The following is a 20,172-nucleotide window of genomic DNA, read 5'->3' as shown; positions in this document are numbered from 1 at the left end:
CAATAACTTCAATGAATCTCGAATCCCAGCTGATATTGGACTTCTTTCAAGGTTAACTTCTCTCAATCTCTCATACTCCGTATTTGCTGGTCAAATCCCATTGGAAATTTCAAATTTAACCAAATTAACTTCGCTTGATCTCTCAAGAAATTCATTACTGAAGCTCGTAAAACCTGGTCTAACAAGCTTAGTTCAGAATGTGATGGATTGAAAAGAACTTTACCTCAATGAGGTGAACATATCTTCTACAGTACCTCACATTTTGGCTAATTTTTCTTCTTTAACCTCTCTACTTCTCGAAGATTGTCAATTACAAGGTGAATTTCCAGCAGGCATTTTTAAGTTACCAAACCTACAGTTTCTTAGCGTGCAGAACAATTCAGATCTCAGGGGTTACTTGCCTGAATTTCACAAGAGGAGTCCACTTAAGGAATTGGGATTGGCGAGAACAAACTTTTATGGAGAGCTGCCAAATTCAATTGGAAATTTCCAATCCTTGAATAAATTGGACATATCAAATTGCAATTTCACAGGGTCAATACCGTCTTCAATTGGTAATCTTACACAGCTCCGATTGTTGGGAAACGTGCTAATTTAAAAAACTTTTCGAGGGATTTTAATTCAAAGATCTTGATTCATTACATAGAGACAAGTTTTATGAAAAAAATAAAAATATGATGTATCATTCAATTAAAAGATTGAATACTTACATCAAGGTTTGAGTAAACCTTAGATCTCTCCTCTAAAGTGAATGTTCTCACTTATTGTAGATCCGTTTTGCTAGACACCTTTTCCATGGATCTCCATCTTCTTGGTAATGGTCTTACCTTTAGGAATCACTCATAAACCTCCATGAATGACCTTGAAAAACTAGGCTTGTGGGAGCCTCCATTAGATGAGAACACTAACCCTAATTTTCTCGAGAGAGAAAATTTATTCCTTTTTCCTTCTTCCAAAAATCACCCCTAAAATATTCATAGACCATGTATATTTATAGGCAACATAAAGGTAAAGAAAAGGAAACAACAAATCCTTCTCAATCTCTAATTCACATGTCTCAAATCTAATATGATTCTAATATCAAGTTGGGCTATGAGTGAGAATCCATTGGGCCTATTATTTTATTGGCTACAATGAATTAATAATTGGCCCGGTCCATGGACCCAATTCAATTAATTCATAAATTAATTTCTACTCCACTAAAAGAAATTAATTGAACTCCAATTAAATAATAAATAACCACTAAGTCAATATTGCACTTTGACCCCTCTATGCATAATTAGTTATCGGATAAATAAAGCCATCAATCCGACTACTTAATTAATATATTTATTTTGGTACCTTTGATTATTTCTGACTCGATCACAATAAAACATTTGTTTGACAAAAAAAATTATTTAAATAAATAAATATATAATAAATCATTTTGTCTGAAAACACACGAAGGCCTTCGAATTTACTTTCTGATCAACCATAATCAATACAAAATAAATACAAGTAGCAATGATGCAAATATTGAAAATATAACCCTCTAATTAGTAATTACATAATTACCCAAAGTGTCGGTGTAAGGATCCCGAAGAATCCGCCGAACAAATCAAAGTAATTATTAATTAATAAAAGAGTCTATAATTTTCTCATGCTTAAGAGTCAAATGCCATGACGGTGATAGGGAGTAATTGCATACGACGGCTCTCGCAATATATCTCAACCTAACGCGGATTCAGTTCAAGTCTTAATTAATTATGAGTCCATCCATAATTACCATCATGCATTGATTGCCATCACATACATATATATAAATATTTCTTGTAATTACAGGGACACTATCAATTTCATAGTGAATCGAAACATAATATATTGAATTCACCAATTATATAAATCATAAATATTTCAGATATGTCAGGAATATATGTCACTATAATCCAGATAGGAATTTGCTATGCCAGGGCATATAAATCCCAACAGCTCCCACCTGCCCTCATAGCCAATTCAAATTGCACCTAACTCCAATGTTATCCAGATGATAATCAAAATTATTGATCAATGACACCTTTGATAATGGATCAACAAAGTTGTGTTCCAATGCAATGCTCTAACTACAAGTGCATTTTCTTGCCGGACAATATCATGTAGAACATGATACTTCCTCTCAGTGTATCTTGTTCCTCTATGGAACCTTGTGTCATTGGTTTGGACTACTTCTGCACTATTGTCACAACATAGCTCAATAGGTAGGCTAGTATACTTCACAACCTCTAAATCAGTGAGATCAAACCAATAGGCTTCCTTTGCCGCCTTTAAGGCTGCAATATATTCCACCTGCAGGTTTGAGTCAGCAGTTGAAATCTGCTTAACAATCTACCAACTGATCTCCCTTCCATTAAGTGAACATACATTAAGTCATGAACCTCATAGTATCTACTTCTGATTGAAAATCAGAACTAGCATACCTGACTAGGACCATATCATCACATCCATAAATGAGTATGATATCCTTGGTTCTCCTTAGGTACTTAATGATATTTTTCACAATAGACCAGTTGTCAAGTCCAGTATTGGACTGATCTCTACTGACTATCCCTACTATGTAGCGGATGTCCTGTTTGGTATAGACCATGGCATGTATGAGACTCCCATATGCCAAAACATATAGTTCCAGTCTCATTTGCTCAATCTCCTCTGCTAGTCTTGGAAAACTACTTACTAGATAGAGCAATCCATATTAATAAAGCAAGAACTCATTCTTTGAGTTATGCATACCAAACCTGGTCAAAACTTTTCCAATGTAGGATTATTAAGATAAGCCTATTTTTCTTTTAACCTGATCTTGCAAAAGCTTGATCCTAGGAATATAACTTACATCTTAAAAATCCTTCATTTAAAAGTAATTGAACAACTACCTCTTTATCTATGACAAAACTTCCACATCATTCTAAATGAGTAGGATGTCATATATAAATATAAAATCAGAAAAATAATGACATTCCCTTGTACACTCATGATTTATTCACTAAAAAAATCTTCTGGTATCTTTTTGTAGATTAACTTGCCTTCCATAGGAATCACCCTACTAGAAAGTTCTACAAGATCCCAGAATTTATTAGAATACATAAATTCCAACTCTGATTTCATAGTAACTCACCAAAATGATCTGTATCCATATCGGTTCATGCTTCCGTGTAGCATACTGGGTCCAACTCATGTTTAACAGGGATGTCCATAATGGTCTCACCTAAAAACATGATTTTGTCGGATTGGATAAGAATCCTCCCACTACATTAATGTACCGATGCAGGAATCTGTGTACTAGATGATGCTGACGCATCAATAGGGAATTCATTTATTATTCTCAATCTCTATTATAATAAGTGTGTTCATATGTGGTACATCTAGTACTCATTCCATATTCTCTAACACTATGCTACTAGGTATATGATTCAAAATATGATTTTCCTATAGATAAACATTGAGTGTAAACAATCAACTTTTATCATTGAGATCATAAAATAATCCGTCCTAGTGACCTTTAGAGTAGCTATTAAATCTATCATGCGTATGATCTATTTCCAATTTACTTGTCCATATCAAGCGCACATGTGCAAGACTACCCCATATGTGCATGTGATTCAAACTAAGATTTAGTCAAAAACACAGCTCAACGGTATCCTTGAGATAGACTAAGATGGAATGCAGTTCATAATGCGCATCGATGTCATTAACGCTAAACTCTTAAATGAAAGAGATAATGTGGCATAACTGATCATAGATCTAACCATGTTAAGTGGAATTCTGTTATTCCTATTTGACACCTAAATGCATTTAGCGTCAATTGCGGAAAACTGGTACACAACACCCTCATTGACCATATAGTCTTTGCACTATCCCAAGAAATATTCATATCCTCGATCAGATCGAAGTGTCTTGATAAGTTTACCTAATCTGTGCTCCATATCAGTCTTGACCCTCTCGGAATATACCAAAAGTATAAGACTTGTGTCGCAACAGGTAAATTTATCCAAAACGTGAGTAATCTTGCTTGGATGTTCATAAGACCACACGTGTCAGTGTGTACCGACTCCAATTGTCCTTTATGTCTATTTCATCTAGCTGATTAAGCCCTAAGAGTTATCTATCCTTCAAAACAGGGTTCACAAGTTTGGTTTAGGCTCCTCTGCCTCACTAGGTAATTAACATTCTTTGACCAATCTTTGAATCTCATTTTGACTGATTACAACCCAAAAATAGACCCTAAAAATACAATGAGTCAGGAATAACAATTTTTCTCTTAACATTCAATCTAGAAGATGCAACATTAGTTTCTACATCCTGCAAGTCTTAAAAGTTTGTGATTATAGTATATTAACCATCTTTCAATGCACCAGAAACAATCGCATATCTATTCAATTTTATAAAACCAATTTTACTAAATAACAACACAGTTTTTATAAACCACAAGTGAAACAAGAATTAGATAGCGTTTAACTTCTGTGCATAAAGATAGTTCTCTAATACTAATATCCTTATACTCTCTAATTTCAGATGTAATACTCCCACTGACTTAGCTACAACCTTGTCATCGGGTCAAGTACAAATATATTCCATATCATCGAGGCTTCTGGATTCCTGAAATCCTTGCAATGAATTGCGAACATGTTTAGTGGCTCCAGAATCTATTCATCAGGAATTAATAGATACAACCACATAACATGGCTCAATGATTAAATATATATTTTCCTATGCCACGTCATTGCTTAGACAGTTGGTCCTTAAGTGTCATAGTTAGCGGCAAAAGAAACAATTTCCTTCGCCCTCAACATACACTGCCTTATTCCCTTTAACCTTTTTGAATACCCATGTTTTGTGCTAGCCTAGTCCTATTATTATCCTTCTTCTTTGCTTTGTCCGTCCACTTGGGCCTAGAAGAAGATGGTATAGACTAGGTTAAATTGATAGGAACGCCCATACTCTTGATTATCCCTTCATCTGTTACCAATTCTATAAGAATATCAGCGAATGTGAACTCAAACTGATTCCTTATTTAGTTCACTCTAACAGAGTCGAACGCGTTTGGTAACAAGGCAATAATCATGTCAACTTGAAACTTACCACCCAAGTCAGCCCTATTGATCTCCAGCTAATTTTTAAATAATAAACAATCATTTTTCAAAATTCGATTTCATACTGGAGTTCCTTAGGCTATCTTGATGCTATTCAAGTCTGACATAGTACTTTGGCATACTCTCTATCTAATCTTACCAAAACATCTTATTAAATTTTAACATGATGCTTGAAGAAAATAAAATAATGTAAATGTTAGCTTTGGAGCGTATTCGAGGTAAACTCTAGAATATTGCACCAAGTCATCTCATTTGCCTTATTTCACTTATTCAAAGTATTAATGTTCTCTTGGATATCTTAAAGTAAAATGATTAGGTTTAGGAGTAGTAAATATATTTGTACCCTTACATTGTGAATAAAATATCTAAGTTCCTTTCTCAGTCAATATTAATGAGATCCAGTTACATTGAATATGTAAGCAAGCAGATAAACTGGATTAGACATAATTAATCTGAATATAAATGCATTCATACAATATGCAAGGTGAATTATTAATACTGTCATGCATATTTAAAATTAAAATGAGCTTGTTAACCACATAATACAATAAATCTCAATCGAATAAGAGATCATTATCATTATTGGTGAACAATCCCTTTTAATTAATGCGGGTCCCTCAACTCTGTAGCATAATAAATCAACCAATCAATATGTCAATAACTTATCCTGTTGGAGGAGTTCATTATTACTATTGTTGAGATTCATTTACTATTAGGCGAGCACTTCCATTAAAATAGTATGTGGGTCCCTTAACCACTGCATGAAAAATCGGATAACCAATACACCAATAACTTATTCGGTTGGCGAAGTTCATTATTGCTATTGGCGGGCGAATCCCATCATCTCCATATCTCTTAAGACAATGCCTTGTCTATCTATATGAAATGATTCCCGATTATGTTTAGCCTTTCTAAAATCACCTATTGTAGACCACTCCGTTAGGGAGCTAACACTATTGATTTTAGATTGAGTGTATAACATTATTAATACTCTAATGAAAAATAAAACATTAAAGATCATGTCATTATAATCTAGACTCTTTAAATCATGCGTAGGGCCTTATTTTTAAAGATCTAATTACAATGAAAATTTAATATTATTATTTTCATGAGACAACCATTTTTGTAATATTAAGACTCTTCAAATCATGCGTGTGGCCTTATTTTTGAAGATCTAATTACAATAGTTTTAATAACGAATGCCATGGGGTAATGTATAAAAATCCCCACTCCCACTCAATTTTTAATCATTCATAATTAGGGTTTTGAATTTATTTATTTACATGATATAATGCATGCAAAACGTCTTGATTTTAATCCAATTAAATTTAGAAAATATTTGGACTTTAAACGATTCACTAATATTTAATTTGAAGCACACTTTAAAAATAATTTACAAAAATAATTTTGCGTTTCCCAATAGGTGCCCTCAAATTAATTAGTAATCAAATCCAATTAATTTTCATAATTTAATTAATATAAATCAAGCCATTTAAATAAATATCATGGATCCAATGCATGAATAATAATTAATTAACAATTATATATTCCATGCATTTCATACATCGCATAAATAAATAAATGACAGATAAAGTAAATAAAATGGCCAATGGAATCAGCTTTTAACATTTAATTGCTCTAAGTATTGTGCGAGGGTCCACCACCGACTTGTAAACACCTGTATAGAGTTGGTACGCGCTTGCGGAGGCAAAACAGCACTTGGAACGCGCCCAGAGGGCCCCACACGCGCTTACATGCGCCTGGGGAATGCATCAGGTGAAGGCACGGGCCCCCACGCGCAGGCACGGGCCAAGGGCGCGTTGGACGCGCCTCCACGGGCGTGGAGGTAATACACCTTTGGCTGGCGCGTGCAATGCACGCGCCAGCATGTGATGCAAATGCCACCTCCTGGCGCGTGTTCCTCACGCGCCAGGCTCACCCTCTATGCACCACATCTGATTCCAGCCTCCTCCGACGCCTCTTCTCGCCGCCGGCGATGCTTCGGCCACCGGAAAAACGCCGAAAAATTTCAGAAAAATCAGAAAAATTCCCAGAAAATTAAATTAAACCTCAAAAAATTCCAGAAAAATTCCAAAAAATTTGGAAAAATTTCAAAAAATTACTGAAGCATAATTTAACCCTTTTGGACCTTCTTGAAACTTCATAGCATCCTTTGATGAATATTACATGGCTTTAATAAATAATTACAATTTGAAATACAATGAAAAAAATTAAATTACATCATTGAATTTTCAAACGGCTAAATCAAAGCCTTAATTACATTCATCCAAAAATAAAATTACATTAATTTAACTTATAAATTTCATCCATGGCCCAACCATACATCATCATTCATTCACAATTATTCATACATCATCATGTATCAATATATATCAACATATTAAATCATACATCAACATACATCAATAAAAATAAATATGAATATAATTTTGGATCCATAAATGATGATTTTCATAAAATCATGATCTCTAGTAATGAATCAAACCATGCTCTGATACCATTTGTAACGACCCAGTCCACCACATGGTATGATATTGTCCGCTTTGGGCCTGAGCCCGCACGGTTTTGCTCTTGGGTTTCACCCCAAAAGGCCTCATACCAATTGGAGATGACACACTTACATATAAGCACTTCACCTTTTCTCTACCCAGGCGATGTGGGACTGTGCACCCGTAGCTCACTAGTGTGGTAGCCTGACAGTGTCTCTCGCACCCGCCCACGGCACACCCGCCCACAAGGTAATCACAATCCACCCTCCTTAGAGGCCCGACGTCCCCGTCGGCACTCTTCCGGCTGGATCAGGCTCTGATACCACTGTTGGGAAACGTGCTAATTTTAAAAACTTTTCGAAGGATTTTAATTCATAGATCTTGATTCATTACATAGAGACAAGTTTTATGAAAAAAATAAAAATATAATGTATCATTCAATTAAAAGATTGAATACTTACATCAAGGTTTGAGTAAACCTTAGATCTCTCCTCTAAAGTGAATGTTCTCACTTATTGTAGATCCGTTTTGCTAGACACCTTTTCCATGGATCTCCATCTTCTTGGTAATGGTCTTACCTTTAGGAATCACTCATAAACCTCCATGAATGACCTTGAAAAACTAGGCTTGTGGGAGCCTCCATTAGATGAGAACACTAACCCTAATTTTCTAGAGAGAGAAAATTTATTCCTTTTTCCTTCTTCCAAAAATCACCCCTAAAATATTCATAAACCATGTATATTTATAGGTAACATAAAGGTAAAGAAAAGGAAACAATAAATCCTTCTCAATCTCTAATTCACATGTCTCAAATCTAATATAATTCCAATATCAAGTTGGGCTATGAGTGAGAATCCATTGGGCCTATTATTTTATTGGCTACAATGAATTAATAATTGGCCCGGTACATGGACTCAATTCAACTAATTCATAAATTAATTTCTACTCCACTAAAAGAAATTAATTGAACTCCAATTAAATAATAAATAACCACTAAGTCAATATTGCACTTTGACCCCTCTATGCATAATTAGTTATCGGATAAATAAAGCCATCAATCCGACTACTTAATTAATATATTTATTTTGGTACCTTTGATTATTTCTGGCTCGATCACAATAAAACATTTGTTTGACAAAAATAATAATTTAAATAAATAAATATATAATAAATCATTTTGTCTGAAAACACACGAAGGCCTTCGAATTTACTTCCTGATCAACCATAATCAATACAAAATAAATACAAGTAGCAATGATGCAAATATTGAAAAATATAACCCTCTAATTATTAATTACATAACTACCCAAAGTGTCGGTGTAAGGATCCCGAAGAATCCGCCGAACAAATCAAAGTAATTATTAATTAATAAAAGAGTCTATACTTTTCTCATGCTTAAGAGTCAAATGCCATGACGGTGATAGGGAGTAATTGCATACGACGGCTCTCGCAATATATCTCAACCTAATGCGGATTCAGTTCAAGTCTTAATTAATTATGAGTCCATCCATAATTACCGACTATGAACAATTTATAATTACTATTTATATATCATGCATTGATTGCCATCACATACATATATATAAATATTTCTTGTAATTACAGGGACACTATCAATTTCATAGTGAATCGAAACATAATACATTGAATTCACCAATTATATAAATCATAAATATTTCAGATATGTCAGGAACATATGTCATTATAATCCAGATAGGAATTTGCTATGCTAGGGCATATAAGTCTCAACACCGATATCTTAGCCTTTCTTCTAATTTGTTACATGGCCCCATTCTTGAGTCAATCTCTCAACTTGTGAATCTGAAAGTTCTTTATCTTCTTGGTAATAACCTAAACAGTCAGATACCTTCTTACTTTGGTAATTTTACACAGCTTCGATATCTTATCCTTTCTTCTAATTTGTTACATGGCCCCATTCCTGAGTCAATCTCTCAACTTGTGAATCTGGAAGTTCTTTATCTTGATGATAATAACCTAAACGGAACAGTGGAGCTAGATGTGTTTCTTAATCAGAAGAATCTTACTAGTCTTTATCAATCGGGTAACCAATTAACATTGCTCACCAGTAGCTTCATCAATGCTACGCTTCCCAAGTTTGAGTCCCTCGGTTTGAACTCATGCAACTTAACTGAGTTTCCAAATTTCTTGAAAACTCAAGACAATTTGCAGTCATTAGACCTCAGCAACAACAGTATTCAAGGCCCCCTGCCTACATGGATATGGAACATGAGTACACAAACTCTGTCTTCCCTTCACCTTTCTCAAAACTTTATAACTGCCTTTCACCAACCTCCTCCTTTAGTCCTTCCGTGGGACAGACTATGGCTTTTAGACTTTAGTTCTAACATGCTGCAAGGATCACTCCTTGTCCCACCACCATCCATCGGCATTTATAATGTCGCAAACAACAAATTGACTGGGGAGATTCCACTATTGATCTGCAATGCGAGTTCTCTTTGGGTCCTGGATTTATCTTATAACAATCTAAGTGGCATCATTCCTCAATGTTTGGGCAGTTTTTCTGATTCTCTGGAGTTATTGAATCTTCGAAACAATAAATTACATGGCCCCATTCCTCAAACATATAACAATGGAACCCAACTGAGGATGATCAACTTGAGTCAAAACCAATTGCAAGGGCCAGTGCCAAATTCGTTGGTCAATTGTTCACTTCTAAAGAGTTTTGATCTTGGAAACAATCAGATTGATGATGTTTTTCCCTTTTGGCTGGGAACACTTCCAGAATTGAAGGTTCTGATTTTGCGATTCAATAGATTCCATGGTGTAATGTGGAACCCTAACTCCAGTTTTGCTTTCTCCAAATTGCACATTCTTGACATCTCTCACAATGGTTTCATATCTTTCGATTACTTCCATATCTTAACAGCCATGAAAACTATTGATGGTGATGAATCAACATATATTGGGAGAGTTGTTGACAATGGATTTACTAACGCGTTGACACTGACAAACAAAGGTGTGCAAATTGTGTATTTGTATACCCTAAATATTTTCACTGCCATTGATTTGTCAAGCAACCGATTTGAAGGAGAGATTCTGGAATCTATTGGGATTCTCAAGTGTCTTCACATGCTCAATCTTTCCAACAACCACCTCATTGGTCAGATTCCATCTTCGTTGGGGAATCTAACGGAGATTGAATCGTTGGACCTTTCTCAAAACAAGCTCTCAGGAGAGATACCTCAGCAACTATCCCAACTTACGTTCCTTGCAATCTTCAATGTCTCTTTTAATCATCTCAGAGGGCCAATTCCACAAGGGAGGCAATTCGATACATTTCCAAACAATTCCTATGAGGGGAATTTAGGATTGTGTGGAGACCCTTTGTCGAAGAGATGTGACAACTCAGACGCATTGCAACCACCACCACTACCTTCGAACTTCAAACAAGATGATGATCATTCATGGCTTGCAATTGATAGAAGTGATTGGATTGTCATATGCATGGGTTATGGTGGTGGGTTAGTAGCTGGGTTGATCATTGGGCACACTCTTGTCGCAAGGTATCATGAATGGTTTGTCAGCACCTTTGGAAGGAGCCAAAAGAAGCAGAGGACGAAAAAGAATGGGCGAAGAAGCTAAATTTGATGAGCCCATATTCGTTCATGGCTTTGTAGATGGACTTTTCGTCTGGAGGTGCATAAAGGAAATGAAGAATTTCAGCTCCAGCATGGAGTTTCCACCAGCTATCAGGTATGTGTGTTGCAATATTGTGTTTCTTTTTATTTTGTTTGCATTTGTAGTCTATGCCAAACTCTGATCCTCTAGACTAGCTTCTCTTAATAAGATACATGTTCTTAAAGAAAAACTCTTGTAATACCATAGTATAAAATTTGCAGCTGAAAAAAAAATAATAATAAAATAAAATAAAATTTGTTAGTTATGTCTAAATGTAATCTATTGTGTGGTTTTGGACCGCTGTTACAGAATACTTGTTGCAAAAAAGTAATGCATGTATGATATTTTGGCATAAATTCTCAAATATATGGTTGGCCTGTAATTGTTATTAGAAGTTATTTTATTTTTTTATTTTTTTGTGTGTAAAGAGCAAATGTGTTAAAATCCCAGACTAAAAACAAAATATATACAATTCAGACTCAAAAAGGATATAGCTTTTTTGAGGAAATAACATGTCACTCAATCAATGGTTATAGTTAACGCTATTTTCTCTAATTTTCAAAGAGTGTAAAGTTAAGGATTTAAGTTTTCATAAGAGATTGAAAAGTATTGCTGACAGAACATTCTCTTCAATATTGTTCATCAGCGTGTGAGACCACTCATAGTCAGCTTAAAAACATAACTTTTCCCTCTCATATCATATCATATATATATACATAGATATTATTTTTATTTTTATTATATATTTTAGGGCAAAATCCTCAACTAATTTTTTCTCCGATGTATTGGATGGAGGTTGAGTTGAATCTTTGGTTTTGCATTGAGAAGTGCAAGACAGATGAATATGAAGAGTTGTTTGGTGTGTAAATGACTTTGGAGATATTTGATGTGGAGTTTTGAGATTGCAGGGAAATGCATTGGAGAAAATCTTCATGAGTAATTAAATTGAGAAGATAAAAACAAGAAGCAGAGAAAGCAATTTCTTGATGCTAATTTTTCTGTATTAAGAGTGGATATAATGGTCTGCTATTTATAGTATTTTTGTAAAAGATTGTTTGAAGACTGAACGGTGGGTTTAAAACCCTTGTGTTTTATCTGCCATAATGTCATAATTCAAGCATCTAGATTCATGTTCATCCACATGAAATGAGGACAAAGAAAATTTCTAGGACCTATATATATATATATTGAACTTTTCAAAGAGAGTTCTGATTCTAATCTTTGTACTATGAACTTGCATCAAAGGCGTGGCATGGACAATTCTTGTTGGTTTTTATTTTTATTTTTTTAATAATTAATACTCACGCATTCCTCTTAAGGGATTGTTTGTACTCAAGAGTAGTTTTACTTTAGGCATGATGTTTTTTTGAGTTCTTACTCACTTGAATCAAATGGTTAATAATTATTGGTTGTTTCTTTTTTAAAAAAATTATCCTTATAATTTCAAATACTACAAATAAATGAGTTCGTATTTGATGATGTCTATTTTTAGCAAAAAATATAGTAAAATTATGGATTATTAAATTTAATAATATAATTATATATATTTACAATTAGACTGTTGTCAAAAAAAAAAAAGATTCTTGTTAATATTTTTTTTCTTCTTTTTGCAGTTCAAATTTCATTGGTAACTATCAAGGTTTTAGCTCCACTGGTATGGACTCCTCCTCCCATAAAATAAATAAATAAATCATTGCTTACATGAACAATCCGAAACTCTTCTGATGGAAATTGTTAGTGCGGTGGTTATTAATTTTTTTGGCAAAGTTATACTTTGTTTGTTTGTTGTTGTTTTTTTTTTTTTTTTTTTGATATTCTTCTCGGAATGTATGAGAGAACTTTTGTTTATTTGTTTTCACCCAATCGTGATGTATGTATGTAGGTCCTTAAAAAAAATTAACTTAAAAAAAACAATATTTTTATTGAGCTATAACAGTTTTTTTGGCCACAAAAGACTTATTAACAAATTAATGTAAAAAAAGACTTAACAAATTAAGGTAAAAAAGCAAATTAACTTTTGTTTAGAAACTCTTTTTAAAATATAAATAAATTGTGATGACCCAAATCTGAGGATCCAAATCACTAACCGGGTATGACAAACAATGGTACTATGTTCATTTCACATTAATATAGTAGTTCACGAGTTTGTAGGGGTATAATTGTCATTTGCCATGGTAAAATAATGGTTTAAAATCCCAAAAGGGTAAAATAGTCATTTACTACGTTAAATTATAGCTTACAAACTCTTTAGGGATAAAACCATCATTTTCTATGGCTATTATAGGCTTTGGGTGAAATCTAGGGGTAATCAGGTAATTATATAAAAATATGGGTCAAACAGTGAATATTGGATCATATGTGCTCACAGATGGTCCATCATATCGTATAGATGGAAAATCCAGTGAGGGTGTCAAACTGAGGGATCATCTCTATGGGCAGATGAATGCATCTGTTCGCATAAATGGTTCCCAGATCTGATCTAAACGTTAAGATGACCCCATCTCATCGTTTAGATCATGCACAAAACCCACGTGATCGAATTTCCCAAACCCATTCATATGCATCCCAAACTCAATAATCACAAAAATGTACGTTCCAAAATATCATCTACCTCATCATAAGCACGTATAATCATCAAAGATAATTGATTCATCATTTAAAGATTGAAAACTTTCATGATCCATTACATACATATCCCAAAAGAATACTCATTATCCAAAAGAATAGATTTACAAAACAATAAGGCCTCCGTGGCCATGATTACAAAAGCTTCACATGAATCTAGCAAAAGAATAAGATTAAATGATTCCATTGTCTATGTAATTACATTTCCAAAGAATAACAAAATGCATCAACGATTTCTAAGCTTGCAGGGTGCTTCTTCTACAATTTCCTTACCATGTCATAAAAATGTTAAAGAATGGGTGAGCACAATGGCTCAGTAAAAAATGCCTAAAGCATTTGCTTTGGGCTCCCTTGAATCAACAAGCAAATAATAGATAAAGAAATTCGAGATCTTAAACAGGAATATCAAGAAAATCATAATCAACACAAGTATGCCAACATGCCATTAAACGTAACTCTTAAGTCATTGGTGATATAAGAGTAATGATATTTGATTTGAAGAGTTGCATATAATTATTTGACGGAATATATTTAATTTGTTATTAATGTTTGAGATAAAGAAGTGGAGTATCACACTTTCTTAAATTTAAGCATGCATTGACCAATTAAAAATAATATGACTACCCATTCTACCTAAAATTTTAACCTGAATATTAAGTGGATTAATAAATTTTAATTGAGTGGATATGTCAATAACCAAAGAACCATCTCAAATATCTAGTCCCAAAGCTCAGATATGATCTTAAAAGTGGTACCTCAGTGAGGATAAACAGTATTTTTTCATGTTTTCATTTTTTTTGAAATTATGAAACTTTGACTAAATCAATGGTAAATATGAGTCATTTACATTATTTATACGTAATAATCCCTAGATTTTTCGCCAACAAAAGACTTAGAAAATTATTTACCCAAAAAAACAGACTTACCGGATTAAAGTCAAAAAAAGACTTAAAAGGTTAACTGAAAAAATAAATAAAAAAAAAAAATAATAAAAAATAAATTTAGAAACACTTTTAAAAATATAAATAAAGATAAAGTGCAAAAAAACACACTAAACTATATTCAAATTTGCAAATTACTCACTTGAAATATATTTTGTGCATAATACCCCATGAAATATCACATTTTCTTGCAAAATGTCCCAATGCCTAAAAGCTATTTTTCATTAAAAGAACATTATGCCCTTTCCTCTTGAATTACACTTAACAATTTTTGTTATTGAAATAATTTATGAAAAAAAATCATATTAATTTGATGATATATTCTCCATTAAATTTGCATAAATTTACCTTTAATTTTTTAAATTAACAGTTTAAATAAATATATCCAGCAGTAAAATTGTAAAACAATTTAAGTAATTTCTTAAGTTGTCATGAATTTATTGCATGAAAAAGAATGTATTTTTATTTAAGTATTTTATTAATTTTTCATGAATATATAGTATGAAAAATAAATAGTAAGTTAATCATTTTAGAAAATGGTAATTACAAATCTATTTATTTTTATGATAAATTGATATTAATAATAAAATTAAAGTAAATGGTATAATTAAGATTTAGATAAGAGAAACAATAATTAAAATATTTAATAAAAATGACAAATTTACTAAGAAAAAGATAAAATTATCTTTTGTAATGGAATTGTCTTTAATTACAACAAATTAATAATTAAAGAGAGCATTTTGTAGTTCCAAGGGAATTCCAATGATTGAATAGTTTAATGAGAATTTTTTTTTTTTTTTTTTTTTTTTTTTAGCACTTGACACTCTAAATAAATATAAGATGAATTCCTAAAAGTTGAATAAAACCCTAACTTGAGAAGCAAGCACACGCTTGGGCCGCAAGCAGCAAGCATTCTCTACACCCTCGCAGTTAATCTCTCTCTCTTTGTCTGATGAACGCTTGCTCTGGTAGATGAAAGATACGATACAATTCAAATCGTTTAATAATATAGATATTTTAATTTTATTAATATAAGGGTTTTAGATTAAATTGGGGGTTTTTGAGGTTGGGTTCATACTTCAAAAGTGACAAATAATTTCCTTCTCTATCAAACGATTTCCTTCTCTAATTCGGCTTCTCGACTTCCTTCTCGATCAAAAACTTATATTAATGTTAAAATGCAAGTTCAATTTTGCTCTGGTAGACGAAAGGTACAAAACAATTCAAACACTTAATAATTTAGAGATTTTAATTTTATTAATGTTACGGTTTTAGATTAAATTAGGATTTTTGAGGTTGGGTTCATACTTCAAAAGTAACAAACGATTTCCTTCTCTAATTCAGCTTCTCGACTTCCTTCTCTATCAAACGCTTAATAATTTAGATAACAAATAATTTCCTTCTCTACCAAAGGATTTCCTTCTCTATCAAATAATTTCCTTCTCTAATTCGGCTTCTCGACTTCCTTCTCTATCAAAAACTTATATTAATGTTAAAATGCAGGTTCGATTTTACTGATCTCAACATAAATTTTGTTGGTTGCATATTTGCTTTATAGTTATGACTATCCATATTTGCTTTTCTCTTTTTCTTTTTCTTTCTATGTTTCTACTCTATGTTTATTGTGTTTGATAATTTTTTCTTTGTTTAGTTTGGAATCTGAGAGTCATCATTTTCCCCCCGAGTTTTAAATATAGGCTTTTGGAATTTACTTGATTATAATGTTCAGGTTCAATCTTCATTGCATAATTTTGAATACTTCATTTAAATGCAATTTACATTCATATTACATAGGAAAATTGAGTTTCATTCCTTTTATTCTCTGATCACCCTTTAATATTTAACAAATGGTGTTCTTCATGAAAAAGAACGTGAAGTGAATAGGTAAATAAAATTTCCAATATGCATAGAATTAATTCAAAGAAAGTTATGATTCGGAATGCATGAAATTAACAAGAAACTAAAAGATATTATGTAAATAAAGCCTTAATTCTTTATTCTTGCCCTAATGATGACATTTATAGTCCTAGGTTTCGGGATATACCCAGATGTCTCCAAGTACGTATCCCTTCACTATTTGTTGTTTGTTAGAGTCAAAGCAAACCAAACATATTTCAAATGCATAGAACAGAAAGAAAGAAAGAAAGAAAAAAAAGACAAAAGGCAAAAGTTTTTAATCAGTGATGGTTATGTCAAACTTACCCTTCACTATTTGTTGCAAATTCAGCTAATTCAATTGCTGTCAAGGGCTTAGCAAATAGCAAAGCTATTTTTTGGCAGTTCCCCTAATCAGGTAGGTCAAATTTAATCCTCACTGAAAAAAAAATAATAATAAAAAATAAAATAAAATACAAGTTAGAAAACCTGGGAATTACCGCCGTATAAATAAAAATTGCCACCTAAATACCTTAACAAATTTCCATAAAGCTTGTGTGTACTACTGGCTGCAGCAATGACCATTATTTTTCATCATGTTCAATATCTTCAATCTGCAGCAGAAAATAAAAACAGCCCAAGGTCAATATCAGCATACACATATAGCTTTCTAGTTACGACAATTATCAATATATATATATATATATATACATATATATATATATAGGCTTTCTAGAATCTCGATACGCCATATCAGAAAACAAAAATAATAAATAAATCCAACTGTATGCATATATATCAGCAAACAATTATCAGAAAGAAATATTAACCTCTTCCAGTAACTTTGATGCAATTCTGCATGTAGCTTTATACTCTTCATCACAACGAGGAAGAGTAAATGTATCATGCTGAAATAACAAAAGAACAATGAAATTTATATTTTTTAAAAAATATACCCAAAATAAATTAGCCAAAACAAATAAATAAATGAACCATAGAGCTAATTTTAAAGAATTACCCCCATCAAGGAATATTACAGCACCAGGAAGCCTATGAGCAATCCAAAATAGTTCTCCTAATAGGCGTTCACTATTGTCGATATACTCTAGCAAAATAACTCCGGTTGGCACAAATAGCATCGGAACACCCTGCCATGATGGCATATTAAAAATGAAGAGAAATATAATGTAATACATTCAACAAGGCCACAAAACAGCTTATAAATTGAAAATGGTGTGCCAAATAGGAATACCGTTCGACTGGCAATAAGACGAGCACAAGAAGTCTTCCTGGTACCTGAAATTAAATGAGATAAATATGTCATCCTACAGGACAATGACTATTGGTTATTAAAATTAAATATACTTCAAGGACTAATTGTTTGACAGAAACAAACCTGCTGGACCTTCAAAAAGCACTGATTTGTGTATGTTAATGTCAGAAATAGAATGGACTATATGAGACATATCAACATGCGCTTGGTGAGCAAAGCCGACAGTAGTTCTTCTATATTTCTACAAGATAAACAATCAAAAAAGGCTTGGAAAGTTTTTTCGGCTAAAAAGGTCTTATAGCTTGAAAAGAGGGAGAGAGTCGACTTATAAGCTTTGAGTTATTAGAAATTTGACTCGAGCTTAAGAATTCCATCCTTTTGATGTAATAGGTCTAACTATGGTCCCAAAATTAATATCAGTATATTTATGCAGAGAAGAGATGTGTGAAAATTTATGTGTATAACTATATCGAATCTATAGAAAACAGCTGGGAATATATCGCATCTATACAGCTGAAAATAGAGCAATAAAAACAAATGAAGAAAGTATTAGATTGGGGAGACAAAATTTAAATAAAAAAAAAAAAAAAAAAACATACTGCAAAGAGGAGAAAATTATGAAAATAAATGGATAAGTATGATACAGTTTTAGGTCCAAGCTACATGTGGAGAGACGAAATGATGATGGCTTAGCTACAACATGTTTTTGTTGTAGTCCATATACTCGCACCCCATGTCCTTTATACGTTTGAGGACCTTTTCAAATGTTTTTGCAGGATTCTATGGTATTGAAAGAATTGATCTACAATAGGCTAGATCGGAATCATTCAAAAAATTTGTTGTTGAATCAGAATTATCAACTCGAAATGATTCAGCAATAGCTCCTAAACCCGATTGTGATGACTCAACCAAACCCCTTCGTATTTCTGAACGGACTCCCACGAGTGATCTCATAACAAGATAGTATCTGTTGGTCTTCAGTGTAACCATTTGGGTAGGCAGATGCTGAAAATTATCATCTCTACCCAAATGGTCTTAGGATTTTCAGCATCTGGTCTTAGGAACGCCTACCCAAATGGTTACACTAGAAGACCAACGGATACTGGAAGAGCAACAGATACTATCTTAAAGTTTTCGCAAGCTCGGACTCGGCTCGGCCCGGCTCGGGCTCGGGCTCGGTTACACGTTGACGATCACCTATTCAAGAACCATGAACGCCGATCTCAATATCTGAAAAAATAAATAAATAAAAATTATGACCACATATTCAGATGAATTCCAAGAACAAAAATTCAAGATGAAATACCTGGTTTTATGGACTCAATCTATGGATATTTCGAGATCCATGAGAGAGAGAGTTGTGGCATGGAGGGCTACTGGCGGATTCATACGGTGGAGCTGATCCACGAGAGAGAGAGAGTTGTGTCGTAGAGGGTTGCCGGCGGAATGGGGGGCAAGCTTGGAGAGTTGAGAGACAACAGCTGAAGCTTGCGAACGGCGAACCCGAACTGGAACAGCGGGCGATGGAAACTGAAAGATATGGGTTTTGATTTTTTGAACAATCTGAAATGATATGCCGATATGGGTTTTGAACTTTTGATTCTTGCAGACAGATAGACAAACTGAAATATATGGGTTTTGAACTTCTGATTCTTGTAGTGCAGAGAGAGAGAGAGAGAGAGACATACAGAGAGGGTAAGTTCAGAGTTGAGAACGAGAATAGAGATGGAGGCGGAGAGATCGGGGAGGCTGAAACGATTTGCCCTAAATTTTGTTTTTCTTTTCTTGTGGCCCATAAAATTTTTTTTTTTTTTTTTTTTGGGTTAAATTCTTGTGGCCCATCATGCATGTGCCCAGACTATTTTACGTTTTTTTTAATTTTTGGTCGAGGTTGCTGAAATTTTGCTATTGCATTATTTTTAATACTAAATACATAAATGTAAAAAAAGGTATGTAATTTGTTTGTGTGTATTAAAAGTATAGGAGACAATATATCTTTTAAAATAAAAAAAGTATAATAATAAATTTTTTAAAATAATTCTTTTTTCTTTCTTTTTCCAAACATATACTTCCCTTTCTTATCCTTCATTAATCAACTAAATACGATAGGGATTAAAATCATTCTTCCGTTTCCTTTCCTTTCCCTTTCACTCGTAACTAATGTTATT

At 33.1% G+C, this 20,172-nt stretch overlaps 1 protein-coding gene and 1 long non-coding RNA gene across 6 annotated transcripts; one reads left to right on the top strand and one right to left on the bottom strand.

Moving 5' to 3' along the window:
- Positions 1-9,323: 9,323 nt before the first annotated feature.
- LOC132300686 (receptor-like protein 43) lies at positions 9,324-13,146 on the top strand. The gene is made up of 2 exons (XM_059797881.1): positions 9,324-11,365; positions 12,904-13,146. The coding sequence occupies exon 1, from the start codon at positions 9,878-9,880 to the stop codon at positions 11,252-11,254; it is 1,377 nt and encodes a 458-aa protein (XP_059653864.1). The 5' UTR covers positions 9,324-9,877; the 3' UTR covers positions 11,255-11,365; positions 12,904-13,146.
- Positions 13,147-13,931: 785 nt separating this feature from the next.
- LOC132300687 (uncharacterized) lies at positions 13,932-19,966 on the bottom strand. 5 transcript variants are annotated; one of them, XR_009480530.1, is made up of 6 exons: positions 19,311-19,964; positions 18,128-19,234; positions 17,984-18,027; positions 17,750-17,879; positions 17,562-17,639; positions 13,932-17,345 (listed from the first exon to the last, which is right to left on the bottom strand). It is a non-coding gene; the product is annotated as an uncharacterized LOC132300687 (long non-coding RNA). The 5 variants fall into 5 exon arrangements; XR_009480529.1 differs by having other exon boundaries at positions 13,932-17,170; positions 17,264-17,345; positions 17,984-19,234; positions 19,311-19,963; XR_009480531.1 differs by having other exon boundaries at positions 17,750-17,836; positions 17,984-19,234; positions 19,311-19,966.
- Between the last annotated feature and the right edge of the window lie 206 nt (positions 19,967-20,172).

This window comes from Cornus florida, unplaced genomic scaffold (genome assembly GCF_030987335.1).
Source record: "Cornus florida cultivar Cherokee Brave unplaced genomic scaffold, ASM3098733v1 CherokeeBrave_3.0.0_Hap2_Chr03, whole genome shotgun sequence".
NCBI classification, from domain to species: Eukaryota; Viridiplantae; Streptophyta; class Magnoliopsida; order Cornales; family Cornaceae; genus Cornus; species Cornus florida.
Note: the sequence above shows the minus strand (reverse complement) of the source record. Positions and strands in the feature narration are given on the sequence as shown.